This window comes from Lytechinus pictus, chromosome 3, assembly GCF_037042905.1.
Source record: "Lytechinus pictus isolate F3 Inbred chromosome 3, Lp3.0, whole genome shotgun sequence".
Lineage (NCBI taxonomy): Eukaryota > Metazoa > Echinodermata > Echinoidea > Temnopleuroida > Toxopneustidae > Lytechinus > Lytechinus pictus.
This window is the reverse complement of record NC_087247.1, coordinates 37,081,631-37,099,377: the sequence shown is the minus strand read 5'-3', so window position 1 is coordinate 37,099,377 and position 17,747 is coordinate 37,081,631. Positions and strand designations below refer to the sequence as shown.

At 34.5% G+C, this 17,747-nt stretch overlaps 1 protein-coding gene across 1 annotated transcript in view; it reads left to right on the top strand.

The window, feature by feature from the left end:
* LOC129257323 (A disintegrin and metalloproteinase with thrombospondin motifs 20-like) overlaps positions 1–17,747 on the top strand; it is a 49,457-nt gene that overhangs the window by 19,144 nt on the left and 12,566 nt on the right. The window contains exons 4-12 of the mRNA XM_054895622.2: positions 5,760–5,867; positions 7,112–7,321; positions 7,666–7,783; positions 11,638–11,774; positions 12,536–12,653; positions 13,328–13,423; positions 14,422–14,588; positions 15,272–15,398; positions 16,590–16,716. Coding sequence (XP_054751597.2) covers positions 5,760–5,867; positions 7,112–7,321; positions 7,666–7,783; positions 11,638–11,774; positions 12,536–12,653; positions 13,328–13,423; positions 14,422–14,588; positions 15,272–15,398; positions 16,590–16,716 — 1,208 coding nt within the window. The remainder of the gene's footprint in view (positions 1–5,759; positions 5,868–7,111; positions 7,322–7,665; positions 7,784–11,637; positions 11,775–12,535; positions 12,654–13,327; positions 13,424–14,421; positions 14,589–15,271; positions 15,399–16,589; positions 16,717–17,747) is intronic.

Below are 17,747 nucleotides of genomic sequence, written 5' to 3'. Positions count from 1 at the left end.
AGACAAGATGAGGAAGGATGAGGGGGAAAGGAAGGAAAGTGAAGATTGGGTAACAAGGAAGGGGATAGAGTGACAGAACTGGAGTCGAGAAGGGTTGATAATGGAGAATTGGGATGCTTACACATCATGTCACACATTATGGGTGAAGGATTCTTATCAGTTAAGTTTTTATCTTAAGATCCTGTCAGATACTGGAGTTGCCTTCATCTTCAAGTTATTGCCATATGGTTAAGTGTAAGATGCTATAAAATCAGTTTTAACATGTCAAAAAACTTAAAAAGGCTAGAGCCTTCTTACTGTATATACCAGCTAGAGAATTAATTTACACACTCATTTCTCGGAGGGTATCATTAGATGCCAGTATGTGACAGGGAGGGTGTAAGATGAGTTGGGTCACTCAAGATGAAACAGGTGATGATGACATTGATGGTGGTGGTGGTGATGATGATGATGATGATGATGGTGATATAATACAAATTTTGAGGCAGATGAGGCAAGAAAGTTTGTATTATCAAGGGATAGAAAGTTCAAGTAGAGCTTGTGGCAGGAATGAATGTATCTCTAAGTTGGGGGGAAACTCCTATGATTGATACCCCTTCTCATATTTATGCTAATATTTTCATTTATTCATCTCTGTTGTTATTTAATGTGACTTTTATGGAGTATGGGTGACTCTTTGTATGGTACTACCTAAACAAACCCCATGTGGTTCAGATCATTTATCTAGCACCCAGCCAAGGCGATAACTCATTGTACATCAGGTACATCAGCAATGAACATAGGTTACATAGTGGAAGCAATAAGCATGCAAGTAAAGTGCACTAGTATTCATAGACCACCTTATTGCTGTCACAGTTTAGTCTGTGAACTTGCAGCGATCATCCTTTGATCCCCATTTCAAACTTTTCACAATTTCCTATCAGTTTCACAATTTATCAAATGAAGATTTGCAGATGAAATAACAGCGACGACCCCCAAAGTCTGCTTTCAAAGCATTAACCAAGACAGGGGATTCCTCCATCTTGTACTAGTCACCGTAGATGCAGGAGAAGTATTAGTCTGTCTGAGGGGGGAATTTTCATGAAAGTTACAATCATATTCAAGTCAATTTATTCCTTATAATCAAATCATGATATTGATTTCTGCATTTTGCAACAGAAAAGATGAATTTATTGTTACAAGTGAACTATCAATTATGAAATTGTAAAAGATAGCAAATATTTTTCTTGCTACATCCCTCAAGGCCATGATCTTGTACATACCTTACTTGTATATCTAATATTATTTGATGCACACATTCCAGCTTGCTCTTATGACCTCAGGATACTCACATGTATCTCCCTCAAACAAACATGAATACTGGACATGATATGAAATCCAGTTTGATGAAATGCAGAGAGACTTTTATCATGATTGTCCAAATATTGACATGGCGGTAAGAAGAGGGGTTAAGATCTGGTAGGTCCATAGAAAGAAACAGACCAGGCGGAAGCCAGAGAAAAGATGGAGAAATGAGAGGGGTAAAGAATCAGAGTGAAGTAGAAGAATGTAAACCCTTGAAACTGCTTCAGGGTCTTGAATGTTGTACCTTTTGAGTCAGACCCAATTCTCTTCATTGTCGATGTAGGTTATGTCATTATACATTCATACCTGATTCAATCAGTCGCAATATTCCACTTTCTAGTAATTGCTCAACACAGTTCTCTTTTTTCTTTCTGCTATTGGAGAAAGAAGAAAGTGGATCAAATGAAATTGGATTAAGCAGTTTTGTGTGCAAGACAAAATGAAAAAAAAGAAGAAAATGTTACAGACCGTGTATATGTACCCTGAAGTGGGATAATGGGTGCTTTGATATTTAACTGCTTTGTCAGCAAGAATGAAAATGACTACATATATAATATTAGATCCTCATATCAAATACAAGTGACATTTAGTTGAAGGAATCTGGTTTGAAAATAATTTAACTACATGAAGTGTAGGCCTATGTGGGTATCGTACCAGAGACGCTGATGCTGTATAACAAATGAAACTGTTTTTCTTGCAAATGTAGGAGATCCATGAGCACATTGTATGTGGGGGAACTGCTTGCAGAAATTATTGGAGAATACATTGTACAATATATACAAAATCAAAATGTGCTAGATAAAACAACAAATTGGAATCTAAACAATACTGATTTTACAAAGAGATGAGAAGAAAAACAAATGGATGTGTTGTCAAATGATGGCTCAGATTAATGTATTCATTGAATCTAGATAATGTGAGACAATTTATAAAATATTGATAAACAAATTTTATCCTTTAGCTACCACAACTCATTCATAAACTGTAAGAAAAGAAAGAATAGCTTTTATCATGGAGGTAAAGAAGTTACCTCCATGGTTTAATCTATATATTAGATGTTTGTTCTGCAACCAACAGCTCCCCTTTGATTCTATATTTCACATATTTAGTCACTGTGATTTACATCATAAAAGTACATTCATGACATAAATCAATCTCTATTAGGATTACTTGACCTCCAGTAAACCCCTCCCTCACCCAAAGTTCTCTGGAAGAATCAAATAAGGATGAAACAATGCTCCATAAAAAACCTTTTTGATTGATAACTTTTCCATATCAAACAATAGTTTTGGTTTGACGGGTAGGTAGGCATCACAATTAAATGAAGTAGAATAGGATTTTTATGTTCTTGGAATCTTGGGAGTTGAATGTATATAGTTGCATTCAATTTACACCATTTTACACCGAAACCTAGGTTTTTAAAGATGTTCAGAAAAAATTGTCTATGTTCAAGCAATTTTATATCATTTAAAATCAAAGATATGCCATTTGTTGCAGGATTTTGTGGAAATGCAGTTGTTAAAAGTTTGAACACAACAGAGATCTCAGTTATGATATGATATTAGTAATGTTATTACTCTAATGGCCTTCTTTCAGTTCGTAAATGCATGGCGTTCACTCCAAGTTGACAAATGCTTTGTGCTTCATATTGAGCAGCAGCTGGAGTTGAAATGCATGAGGAAGAATAAGCTTTGATGAAAATTCACTTGAATGCTAACTGGGTAGTAGCCATGTTTGTATCTGTGCTTTAATTTGTGATTCATGAATATGATTCTATCATTAAAAAATTATGGGAACACATACTAAGATGCTGTACAAGTGAGAGGAGTTTCCCCAATCTTCTTAAAAACCCCAAACTTTGATGGAGTGTCCTGTCAAGGTACTAATGATCCCTCAGAAACCATGTTCCATGTGACAGTTATAGAATACAGCACTCAATGAGGTGTCTCCTTTCATTGGTAATTGATGGTAAAAGTACTGTTTGTGTCATGGAGAATTTGTGCATTTCTTTTGAATGATGAATGCTGATTGTTATGTGGTTTTGCTTGATTGGTAATGATTAGCTTTCTAAGTGCCCAATTTTTCTTCCCCTGTACCTAAAATGACACATTTTGTTCATGTAGCAATTGATAATAATTACCCTCCCTTCTATTTGTAGTGGAATTATGATAGATGTTATTTAATTTTGATGGATCTTTCTTTTTCACATATCTTCCTTCCCACCGCTCTATACTCTCCTTTTGCTGTGTCCAACTTGCTCTTATTCTATTTTTTTTATGTATCGTTCTTCAAGCTACAGGTTTCGTCTTTCTTTTTTTCTAGCACATTAATCATTTTCATCATTGTGAAATTGTCCCACCCAAGAATGATGAAATACATGTAGTATCAAGAATAAACAGGAAGGTTTTATTTTCAAGTGTTTTATTCTTATATGAGAAAAACGTTTAAGTTACTTTTTAATATTTTAAATTTGCTTCTTACTGATAATGGATGATTACACTGGAAGATTACTCATCTGTCTTGTCCCCAAAGTGAGATTCTGTTCCATGTCACTTTGTGGTCAAATAACAAAAGGGCAGGAAATGTCCATACATCCATCAAAATGCCTCTAAATTCTCTTTCAAGATTGTTGTCATTTGGTATCCTACCTTCAAGGAGTAAGGGAAGTGAGGGTGTTCATAACATTGTTGCCATGGAAACCAAGACAGTCAATCTCTTGAATGTGATAGGAAAGTAATCATCACTTGATCTTATGTTTCACTATCTATGAGTGAGTCACTACAACATTTTCCTCTTTAGTAATGTGAGATGGGAAGACATTGTTTACACCTAATCTACTTTCTATTCTCCAATGGTGGGTGAGGAATAGATGCTGATCCAGAGATCTAAAGTGCTTGTCTGCTTGTTTTGGAGACTAATCTGTTTTCAGATTTTCACATTCAAGTTTATATTTCACATACTTAACATGTTCTGGAGACCTAAGATGAAGACAAACGTCAAGAAATGAAGAATGCTGGTGCATGATGAAACTCTGTTCCACTGTTTTCTTGTAGTTTAAAATGGCTTTCATCTCATGGTTTAAGATCTTTGTGAGACATCTGTGTTTTTTAAAACTACACGAATTCAGGGTTATTGTCCATTGTCCTAGAACTAGGTTGACATTTCTGAAGAAGGACTACAACTTTTAAAAATCAAGATCTATAATACAGATCAAATATAGCCAGAAAAGTAGCATGGTTTGATGAAATATTAATGAAATTGATTGAGTTTTAGGTTTAAATGTTCAATTGTTGCTGTATACTATTACCTGCATTCCATTTATAAAACTTGTTTGAGCAACTAGAACAAAAAGCAATTGATGTACAAGCCTACCTAAATACCATTCTTTTCCCCTTTCCTCCAAAAATACGACTCTAGCTCAGGAAATGTGCAAATTGCTGCAACAATTTTCCAATACACACAGGAATTGTGGGTAACAAGTGATTAGATGACCTTAGGTTGACCTTACCCACAATTCAGGAGGGACCTGATTGGCTTGAGGTCATTGACCTTTTGGCACTCTTGTAATCTCCATGATCTTGGTTGCTTTCTCCAATTCACTGTCACTCTCCTGGAAAATGGGAAAACTTTAAGAAACGATAGCTAAAATTTCCAAATTATAGCAGAGTAAATGGCACATTAATCAATCTCACTCAGCCTGAGGCATCAGAGATGACATCTGGCCAAGTTTGGCATCAATTTTTTAGAAGGATGTCCCTATCCCTGCTGATGCAATGTGGAGTTTTTCAAAAGAAGAATCCTGAAACTTGAATTGACAGTAATGATAGAAGCACTTTAGGTCCTATTTACCCCAAGACAATGCTGGTCTATATCAGACCCAATTTCTTGGTATTTATCTTTGGCAGGACTGTAATTCACCCAATTTTGTGAGCTGACAGTCAAATTTGAGAAAGCAATGTTTGTAATGACTTGTGTTGAAAGCAAAAGATGGTTGGAACTCTACACAGTAATTCACTTTCGCATTCTGGACTACAAAATAAAGATAATGGAAAGTATTAAGGGAAAGGAAGAAAAAGATCTTAATTTTCTACTGAGAGACATTTTCATTGTAAACTACACGTACATTCATTTAAAACCAGATAGAACTCATCATTCACACAATCTTCAGACATGTGATCATACTTTTCATTTTATATAGCAGTCAATGCCAAATGGATTCAATTTTTTTCTTTTCATTGAACAATTTCCTTATAAATGCTTTTAGCTGCACAGATCATGCACATGAAAAGACTAACATAATGACTAATTATCATTCAATCATACTGGTAAGTATGTTTCCTTATGGTAATAGTTGAAGCAAGATATCAACTATGATATTATTCTTACTCTATGCACTTTCTTTATTTAAATTCCAGAGAACATGTAAGAGGCTGTGGTGTACTGGATACTCAAGAGGTGTTCAGACTGGGTGCCGAACACAGCACATGCCATGGGCAGATGGTACACCTTGTGGCAGCCATCATGTAAGTGTGAACGTACTAATAGAATTCAAATGGATCAACCTCAGATATGACATTAAAAACTAAACTTGATGGATAGAAATAATGATTAGAAATTAATTTGTTACTTTTTGGTAACAGAATGTAGGTAGGAGATTGTTTCAGAAATGTTGGTTTGATATTAATTTAATGGTACTAATTTTATTTTAAAATACAAAAAAATGGTTTGTATCATTGGTACTATCAGTTAAATCAATTAAGATCGAATTTAGATAAAAAGTTTCCACATCACTAGGAAACACAGGAATATGGAATGCTTTACTGTATATCCATGTATCCATGGTAACCCACCAAATCAGTCACTCATAATAAGTGCCCTCCGGTATTCCATTACCATTTTAAATGGATGATGAAGATACCATTAAAACAGTGAGAATGTTAATTTGCCATCAAATAGGCCCATCACTTAATAGTCGAAAGCATGCTCCTAAGGGGACTTCTCCACTCCTGGATCAATGTTTTCAGAAGATAGAGGAGGAATTGTCTACCTCAAATCAGCTGTGACCATCTCAGGCTCATGGGGATATTGACTCTTGATTTAACCTTTGACCTTGTGCAGGGTTCAAAAGTAGCAATGTGAAACAGTATGAGAACTGTCGGTCTAGACATGTCAAACATTATTTATACTTGTGTAACAATTTTTAGTAATGTTTAGCACATAGACTGGTGTTGTTGAGGGGTCAGATGATGATTCTATAGTATAGGGACCAAATTACATTGCCTTTATCTGAGCTGTGATGACACCTCATGTCATCACAATCTATCAAATGTATACAAGAAGAATTGAAGCTGTACCAACAGTTCAGTTAGAATAATATCATTAAAAAGAATTAAAAGTAATGTTAACCAGGTTTTAATCTTGTTTAGTACAAAATGTTTGGGGTTACCTGACTTACCCCCCCCCCCCTCTCCTCCACAGGAATTACTTGTACCCCTGTATTTTCATTTGTTTCTATTCATTGTACCCCCCTTCTTTAATCCCACACTCATACTCTCATCCACCTTTTACTTTGCTTCTTCTTCTTCCATGGCAAAGATATTTCATGTCGAGAACTTAATGATCTGATATCTTATGTGTCAGGTATATAAATGAGTAGTTTATAAGGTGCATTCTATATTTAAATGATTTATTTCATAACCATTGAGAACTAGAATTAGAAACTGAATAAAAGTCATCTTTGTAACCTTTCTTTTTAAAAATCTTACAGTGGTGCACCCATGGTGAGTGTCGAGAGAGGGATCAATACACAGAGATAGTGGATGGCCAGTGGGGCAAGTGGGGCGAGTATAGCGAGTGTTCCAGGACTTGTGAAGGCGGGGTCAAAGAGGCCATGAGGAATTGTGATAACCCTGCCCCAGCTAATGGAGGGAAATACTGCATTGGACGAAGGCTACGATTCAGGTCTTGTAACACACAGGTATATGGTTCAAGGAATTGATACAGAATATGGAAGACAGACTGTGACGAGAGAAATGATCACCAAAAGTTTCATTTTAATTGTCTCTCATATGTTGAGTGACAGATCTAAGAATAGGAGATCCATACTTTGTCACTATTTCATTTGCTATGGAATTGCTTTTTAGGATAATATTAGCATTACTCAGTGACTATTCAACAGTGACAAAGAATGAAGGGGCAACTGTTTAAATCTTTTGAATATTAAAACTGATTAAGCTATTGCTTTTATGTATTTAGTATTTTTTCTGTATATATTTTAGTGATAATATATGTTTACTTTCATTCCATTTTCCCCCTTTTTAGGATTGTCCAGAAGGTTCTCAAGATTTCCGAGAGAAGCAATGTTCAGAGTTCAATGGTCGTAATCCTCCTATCAGTGGTGTTCCTCCCAATGTCAGATGGGTACCTAAATATGAAGGAGGTAAATGCTTGAATCAACCATTTCTTCAATTAAAACCTTAACAATCATGAAATAAATGTAGTCACTGAAAGTGATGTCAAATGGGCTATTTGGTATGCTCTCATTCTGTTATTTGCCGAGGGGTTTGATTAACTTCCAGTAATTCATTATGCCTCAGTGACTCATGTTCACAGTGGAGCTTTGACAAAACTGTTGGAATAATATAATGTATAATACTTAAAGTGGAATTACAGAGCATTTTTCCTTTTCTTCAGTATGATATTTTGTAGATGTTAGAACAATGATGTTCATTTTTTACATGGATTGAAAACCATGAGGGAATTTGAAATGTATTCATAGTCAATGGGATTAAGGGCATCTTTAAGAATAAAATTAAGAAGATCTTCACGTTTTGTGAAAGTCATTCAGAGATATGTTTTTACCTTTCATTCAACATTGTGTCCGATTTGTGTTGGTTTAGACAAATGTTTAATTTGGTGACTATTTCATTACTAAAGCGATATGAATGATGTAGATCAGAGAACAGTTTCTGCTAACTCACCAAACCTTTTAAAGGAGAGCTAGGCCTCTTCCTTGTATGACAGGGCAATGTTTTCATATTTCGTTAGGAGATGATCCTCAGCACAACAATCTCAAGGACAATGACACATTTTGTCAGGGTGTGATTGGCTCTTTTTCTCAGGAAACGTTTATGATTTTCGGAGATCACTCATAATTGGGTATGATTGATTGACAAGTTATGTGCTGTGAATGTTCTGCTGTGGACATATTATCTTTATCCCCTTCCTTTGCCATCGGCAGGACAACATGCCCCACTATTGAAATGCTCCACTGCCTGTTTGGACTGAGAAAATGCTGTTTTTAGTCTTTCTGAAGTGGAGGAAGTTTATTCACATACAGGATATGTTATGATAAATTTAACAAAAAACAGGGTTTAGTGAAATGACATTACACTGTAATGTTACTGAGTTCAATGATGTCAAGTTTCTTTTTTTACTCTCTTCAACTACTTCATATCACCCCTGGAAATGCTTCAGTAACAGCATTATAGATTTCTTTTGAAAAAATAATCATTTTGAAGGAAAAGAAGAATGATAATGATTCATATTTTTTTTAATTCTATCAATTAATCAGATTTCTAAAGGAGTACTTTATATGCCATATGATGTAGGAGGAGAAATTATGTGCTAGATGATTCATAAAGAAAAAGGTTAATTGCTCATTAACTGGTTAAAAATCATATTCTCTGACTAGACAGGATTTTTCTTTCACACCAAAATACACTTACCGAAGCGCATTTTACTGTTTTTGTGATTTTCAGACGTCTTTGCAGTTAGCTTTAATTAGTATTAGTTTACAAGGTTTTGGCTTGCATAATCATAACTTACAAGATCTAGATCTACAATTATATGAAAAAGAATCTTTCAAAATTAAAGCTCAGTGGAACTTCTCTTCTTTTGCTTTAATGAGGAGAGTGAAGCATCGTTCAGGATTAATGGATCTAGACAGCCTTGTCATGATAGCACTTCAAAAAGGACAGATTATTGTTATCGGTTCTTCAGTACTTACAGTATCAAAGGAGATTGGTCTTGACACTGTCGACTAAGAACAAAGATTAAGTTGCCTAAAATGGTTTTGGTGATCAATTTTTCCTGTCATATTATCCTTGGCACTTAATCGCTTACTGTTTCAGGGATTAGTCAGGCTTGGGTGTGAATACAGTGATGGTATAGAGTATCAAGGCGAGGGGTATAGTCCTTCCTTGTTGAGAAGACAATTTGTGAAAAATGGTTTGAAAATGACTGTATAGACAGTCTCATGAATATCTAGAGTCTTGGGCCTCGCAAGGGTGGTAAATGATTGAAAACAACTTCGATATTGATAAGAAAGATGTAATCTAACAGGAGTTGATAGAGACTTTATAGTTACAATTGATTTTAAATAATCACAGGGCACTAGAAATGAGATGATTCATGATTCCTGCCCCATCTGAGCAACAAATGTTTTCCTTAAATACAGCTATTTTGAAACCTACATGACTCATAACCCCCAAAAGGTTTAGTGAACATAGCATTAATGCCTTTGTGACACTTAACTGAATTGAATAGCTAATCAAGAAAGGAACACCTGTTATTCGTCAAGAAAAATGAATTGATAAAATTCATGTAGGACTGTTAGTCCTTCATCATCACATTTCGCCCACGTCATTATACAGAAATTTAATGTTTTCCACCTTAACATGGTATTGTCACATTGCGGAGCTTCCACATTATTTCCCCCAAGACAGTCAGCTACCTACACACCAAAGAAAAGGCCTTCAAATCATTGAAGACAAGAAACCGAAAATGGAATTGGAAAGTCAAAGAGCATTATGGGAATAGGAATCATTGAGTACATATACAATGAGGGAGGCCCCAGTCGATGAAACAGTAGAGGAAAACATGTGTTACATGTCATTAAACCTTGGCATCAACATCTTCACCTTCTCAAGAATAGTTTTTACTTCAAGTAGACTTGTTTTCTTCCATCCTGTGGGGGCTGTTGAACTGTAGAATCAGGAGCAGGTCTTGTGTGGCATGTCTGATGAGGCTTTTCACACTTGTTGATCAGTCGGATGGAAAGTGGAGTATATAAAGTGATCAGGAATACATTTATGTGGATAAGCATATCTCTTTAGATTAAATCAAAGAATGGTCAATTAATTGATTTTTGCACTGCCAGTTGATTTTAAACAAAGTATTTAGGGCTCCAGAGATCTATTCTAAAAATTGTATAAGTATATCCTTGGTTGATGCAGAATATAAAGTGATTTAAAAGAAGATAACTTTACTTTTTGACTCGAACCCTAAGTTGTATTGAACATGGATGGGATGTCAATGAAATAATAGTAATTGCAAGAAAATTAAGAAAAATTATTAACCTGTTCATAATTCCTCTGATATGAATCATATATTAAATGAACAAACCAAATAAATGAGCAAACTGAGTAATGAAAGTGATAAATCAGAGAACTTGAAAGGGAGTATGGATTTTTAAATAAAAAAATAGAACTGAAGCCCAGCAGAATTTCTATAAATCAGAAACCACAAGAGAAAGCAGCATTGATTTGTCAGACTGTACACTCTCTGTATAAAGCTGTCTGAATGCACCCGTAATGCAATATGAACTTAAACTGAACAGGTGTCTTTTGTAATGGGTTATTTGTACCAAGGGTCCTTAGTAAAAGTCACTGATTTTCATAGTTTGCTGCATTTGTTTACTATTTAATATGTGTGGGCATACCAAATATAGAAAAAAAGGGGGAAGCTAGTCATTTTGCAAGAATTGTTTAGTTTCCTTGTTGACAGAAACATCCAACGCTGCTGTTCAAGAGAACAACTTAGATTGTTTGTGACCTTTTGGTTAAGGTCACGAAGGTCATCGTAAAAGTGATGTAGACATGAATTGAATAGAGTGTCAAAGACAAGTTTCATATGCTGCAAAATGTTTTTCTAGTTTTCTGATTTTTTTGTTCCAGTAGGATATTTCGTTTTTTTATGGTTAAAATTTTATGCCCCTTTGCTGCGAGATATAAAAATTTGATACCATAACTGGGTACTATAGGAAACATATTGTTCTTGTGGTTGTCTTTTACCCTTTTTCTGTCCATAACACTTAAGGTTTAATAGAAATAATTCCACAGAATCAAAATGCAAGATTTTTTATACGTCTTGTTCCCTATTTTTTCCCTATTTGATATGTCTCTTTTGTATCCAGAGTTGTTATTCTTACACCATCATATTATATTGATTAAGAATAACATGTCATCAAATTTATCTAATCATGTATTCTTTTTTTTCTTCTTTTATTTGTAGTTCAACTCCATGACAGGTGTAAACTTTATTGTCGAGTGAGCCAATCCAGTGCATACTATGAACTAAAGAAAAAGGTTATAGATGGGACTAAATGTGATCCTGATACAGATGATATATGTGTGCAAGGACAATGTAGGGTAAGTTTTATTTATGTTTGTTTACTCTTACTTGCTTTCTTTCTTTATTATTTACTTTCCTACTTACCGGACATACAAGGTATCAATGAAGGATCTCAATTTCCACCAACTCTGGTTGTCTTCCAGATGTTCCTCTGGTTTTACCTGAGGCACTAGCTAACCTTAAATTTCTTAAATGTATTTCAATAATAAATGTTGATGAGTAATTACAATAATAATGGTATCATGAGATCTCATAAAGTACATGTATGTCTTTATATGAAGAAAAACGAAGAAAGATAAAACTAATGAACATTACAGAACAGTACAGAACAGTGTTTTATTTCATGAACATAAGTTATATGCTTTGATGTTCTATTTGAATATTAAGGATAATAAGATAATTATTATAATTCGTATATAAACTCTATGGCCCATATTCCGAACTCTGGTTTAAAGTTGTAGTTTAACTATGGAGAGCCAATTGGGGCACAAATCTCTGTTAGTACATGTTCAATTTATTACACTCAAATCATTTGTAACTAAGATTATTTGTAACTGTCTCATAATGATAACTGAAATATTTTTTTCATCATAAAAAACAAAGGGAAAAAAATTGTAAATATAAGGAATATACAATATAAGCAGAATTTTTGAGTTTTTGGCTCCCCTTAATTTTAGCACAGAGTTAGACCATGGTCTAAGTTAAACCTGACTTCAGAATATGGGCCTATATCAACATTTTAATGACTCCAAAATCTGATGTGTTCCAATACTTTCAGCAAGCTGGATGTGATCATATACTGAGCTCCAACACCAAGCGAGATGAATGCGGAGTGTGTGGGGGAGATAACTCAGCATGTAGGAGGGAAAAAAGAACTTATAATCATGTTAGACATGGTAAGTCATCAGAAGACATATTGTTACACTCAACTATTTTGTGTTAGCTAAGGACATGGACATGGACTATGCCTATAAGCAGTGACTGGTAATCTCTATTAATGCTAGTCATTTAATTTTCGTAACATATAAAATGTGATTGAACTAACTTGAAATTATTACGTGATACAGTAGTGCCTTCTTGTTTGTATTTAAAGTATGACAGGGCCTCTATTCAGAAAACTAGTCCCAACTCTTCCATCAATTACCACAATAACATACATCTTCTCTCATGGAAGTTTCCCTGTCAACGTCAACGTTGAATGCAATATTTACATAACATTGCCCAGAATTCAAGCAGTGTACACTTTCTATAGATTTTAGGCCTTTTCTCTCTGCGACAAAGGAGATAATGGATTGATCACGTTTGAATATGGTTTTTCATCACTCATACTCATCACATAGATTTATAAATATATTTTGTATCTTATTAATAAGGAGACACAGTCTAGCCCTGTCTGGATTGGAAAGGAAAATCATATATTAAGTTGAGATTGAAAAAAAAAAGTTGAGATGATGATGATGAAAAGCTATTCCAAACTAACTGAATGAGCTTGGACTTTTGTCTTTTGTTGCATAGCACGATATTGCTCAGATATGAATGAATCCAACTTTTTATTTTTTTTCTCTTTCAGGATATACAAAAATAATTACTATACCATCAGGATCAACAAAAATTGAAATTAAACAGTATTCTTTTAATGGAAGAGCTGAGGATGATAATTATCTTGGTAAGTAAATGTTATAATGAGCATTATTTTCAGAACTCAACATCCTGTTTTATACTTGTATCTACAATTTTTTATCAAGGGAAAAGCTCTAGTATTTTAAAGTCAGATGGGCATCAGCTTTGATTGGGAATGGATAATTATTTGCTGATCCCTGACTTTGTGAAAAGCACTGGGAATGCCTGTATCGGATACATCTTTGGAGGAAAGCAAACTTTGTATTCCATTGATAATTCTTTGACAAATTTTGCTTAGCCTTGGTCAACTGTCAGATCAGGAAAAACAACAAATTCAACAATACATAGGCAATATCCAGTGGCATTACCTAACGTCTGCTGGTCATGAATGTGGTTATACTCTGGGTGACTTTATATCCAAATAATGTTGAATTCCCATGAAAACACACAATAATCTGCCATTATTGTTAGGGTTAATGTTTATGTCCACAGGGAAATAGAAATCATTGGAAAAACACCAAACAAGCATTCTATTCCTTGTTTTCTTTTGATGATGTTAAGGATGGATGTATTTTGAAATAAGTATGATTCAAATGTAGATCTGACTTGATGTACTACAATACATGATATTAACATGTAGTTCTTAATTTTTTTTCGTGATTATTGTACCAATTGAGCTATAGATCAAAATACTAATTTGATAAAACATTGGTCTGAAGTTAAACATGATTTAAAGTGAGCCGTTAGTGGTAACGGCACAAATCCTTATTATTCCTACTCTTTAATCAATAAGATATATACAAGTAAAGAAAATTACAATCAATTGTAACTCTAAGTACAATGTTTGCTATAAAATCTGTGATTGATAACAAGCATAAGATTGATTGTCAACTTTTGATTTACATTGTATAGATCTTGTAGATGACTTCAAATTTTAGCCTTCCGTTTACATATTTCCAAGCATTCATTCTATCTCAAAGTGAGGCTTAACAACCTCGTGAATAACCATACAAATTATTCATTTTCTATTTTCTTTGTTTACAGCTTTATCTAATGACCAGGATGAGTTCATTCTCAATGGTAAATTTATTGTCAGCATGTATGCCAGAGAAATCCATATAAACAAAACTGTACTGCAATATAGTGGTTCAAACAGCGCGGTAGAAACCATCATTAGCGACGATAAACTACAGAGAGCCATTAATTTATATGTGAGTATATTGGTAACCAGTCTGAATTCAACCCTTGAGGCTTGTTTAGACATAGTGCAACTGGTCTATGAGCATTGAAGATATGTTGCCGAAGCAAGTGACAAAAACTGAACTAATCAATTTTAGTGCAAATTAAAACAATTTAGTGCAAATCAGTTGCACTGACAAACCCATAGTGCAATTCAATATGCCTCATGATGTAATAAAGAACAATTTTTATTTAATATAACATGTTTGTGGTATCAGGAAAGGATAATTTTGATTGATTTTGTCCACACACTGTTAGACTGCCTTTGAACCTTGAAGGGCCTCTTTCATCCTGCACAATAGCTACTGGTATTTGGTGCAATGTATATAATAACAATCAGTATCAAGACTGAAGTGAGGAAAGAAACAATTCAGTTGTCATTGTGATACCCCCAGAATAATATTAACAATTGTATGAATAATATGTGGAGCTTTACATCCAACATTCATATATACATCAGATTTATACTGTTTTGGTGATGAATTATTGAATTTGGTTGGTACTTCACGAGTTATTGTACAAAGTCCTAGCATTACAATGGTTTTATGATTTTATTTTGAAAGATTTTCTACTGCAGTTAATTGCTTTTGCATACAGGCACTCAAGTCAAGCCTGAATCAATAATTGACTTATTTTTAATATCTTTTTCACCTAGATTTTATCTGTTGGTGATCTACATCCACCGAACGTGTCATACTCCTTCAATGTACCACGTGTCAACTTCCCGATCTATGTATGGGACCGATCAGGACCATGGACAGAATGTGATCGAGATTGCTATGGTATGTATGTGTACAGGATGAATCTAGGGGCATAGAGTGGCATTAACAATAAGCCTGATCACGGTTGTAAACTGCGCACGAGCAGAAAAAGGTCATTTGAGATAAACCATGAAGGTGGCTTTCAAATTCACTGACATAGGCATTTGTGATTTGATGATTATCCATGTATTCCTTTCAAAATATTCATTTTATCACGTCCAAGCTGAAGAGTAATAAATGGAGCCTTCATAATCACTGGTATTTGACAGTAGCCTAAACAATAGTCAAATGTGCCAAAGGCAGACAATAAAACAGATTTCCAAACTTTATCCCTGATGTACTATTCTAGTCACCTGGTCTATACAATGCCTTTTGTTCTTAGAATTTGAATACTCTACCGGTAAAGCTTACGCAACATCTACATTTGAAAATGATAGTGCTTATCCTAATGAAAAATCACATAGGTCATTAGAGAAAAGTTGATCATGAGCTAACCGTGAACTGGCTTATAGTGGTTTAAGTTTAGACCAGTGACCAATCAAATTTCTGTGGCATAGGTAAGATTTTTATAGCATAAGCACTTTGAATGATCCAGTGATCCCTGGTCAAGAATGTTTATGTTTGGTAAAAAAAGACCATAGATTGTTGCTTTTTAGCATGGTTTTGACCATGTACTAACTTAGGTTTAGGCAAATTACATTTTACTAAACCTGTGCTAGTCCCTGATTGAAACCATCAGACCAATAAGATGAATCTTTTTAGGGAATTGTATTGTACAGATTATGACAAAATAAATGTTATCTTGAATACAGAAGTATGGAAAAATATAATTGAGAAAATTTGATCAGTTTTGCCCTACATATCTTCCATTCCTTGGGAGTATTACAGCCATGCAGTTGTTGTGTGAGATGCTGACAGTGCTGGGCAAATACAATGACCTCAGACCTAGCAGGTACCCATTTCACACCTGGGTGGAGGTTGAAAATGATGCTAGTGCTGCAGTGTCATTTGAACAGTTGAACTACTGATTGAAAAGCAAGAACCAGAGTCATTGCTCCATGATCATTTCACTGGGACTAGATGTCAGTGGAAAAAAAATTATCATCTGAATAAAATATGGTTGGATCAAGGATTCAATTCTAATATGTTCTGGTAAGAATTGACACTTCATATTCATCTTCTCACCACTGTTTTAATCTTAATCATTTGCAGGTATGAAGCGTAGAGCTATACGCTGCATGGATGCCAATGATAACAGATTAGTAGACGACTCTATGTGTGACGGACCAAGGCCAACTAACCCTATTGAAGAAGAATGCAATACAAGATGTATAGTTAGGTAAGAAATGTGTCCAATATTATACAGAGTCTACTGATGTTAGATAAATCACGATGTAAATCTTTAATCAAATAGCACAATACCTCAGTTGTATTGCTGTGGGCTTGGTGTTTGGAAAGGCATCAATTGTAATTTCCAGGAAAGTGTTTTATGTAAATCACCGACTATTTTTATTAGGTACTACAAATCCTTGCATCTGATTAGCTCAGACCTGACTGTTTGATTAATGAAACACTCCCCTTGGTCCAGTTTCACAGAAAATTGCTTCAATAATAAATGCACAAGTTCTCAACAAAATTACTATCAGCCAATCAAATCAAATGATTTCAGTTATTGCAAAGCTGTCTAATATTATAACAGATTTTAAAAACAGATTCCTGGGGCCCGTAACACAAAGCTTAGCAATGATCATAGAACATTTTTCCACGATTGTTTCCATTTACTACAATGTACAATCGATCATGAAATTGAGTGTATGATTAATTGCTAACCTTTGTGTTACAGGACCCAAGTCTCTTGATCATGATTGAATGGCATTAGCCACCTGGATGATTAATACCAAGCAATTCAAGCATTTATACACTCCCATCAGTCAAGAAAAATGTATTGCCATTGACCGTTGGCTTTGACCATTGGGTCATAAAATGCAGAGCACTTTAATTGCTGTATGAATGTGTATGTTCTGTGTTCTATGTTCTGCGTTCTATCTATAAAGCTTGAATGATCAAATGTATATGCACAAGTAATGGATTTGAGAGTACAATAATGGGAAGAAGAATAAATAGGCCTACTATTGGTCACAACACTGGTATGGACTTTGAACAATGAAGAGGCTGATTTTTGTGCGTGTTCTTTTTCAAACATTCTGCTTTTGATAAAATTACCATCAAAATAACATAGAATTAAGGTGAACAAAATGTAAATTCAGACAAGATGTCCTAAATTCCAATGGTTGCTTGTCCAGTATTTCTTCAAATCTTACTTTATTATTTCATTTATTTATGTATCCTTTCGGATATTGGGAGTAATTC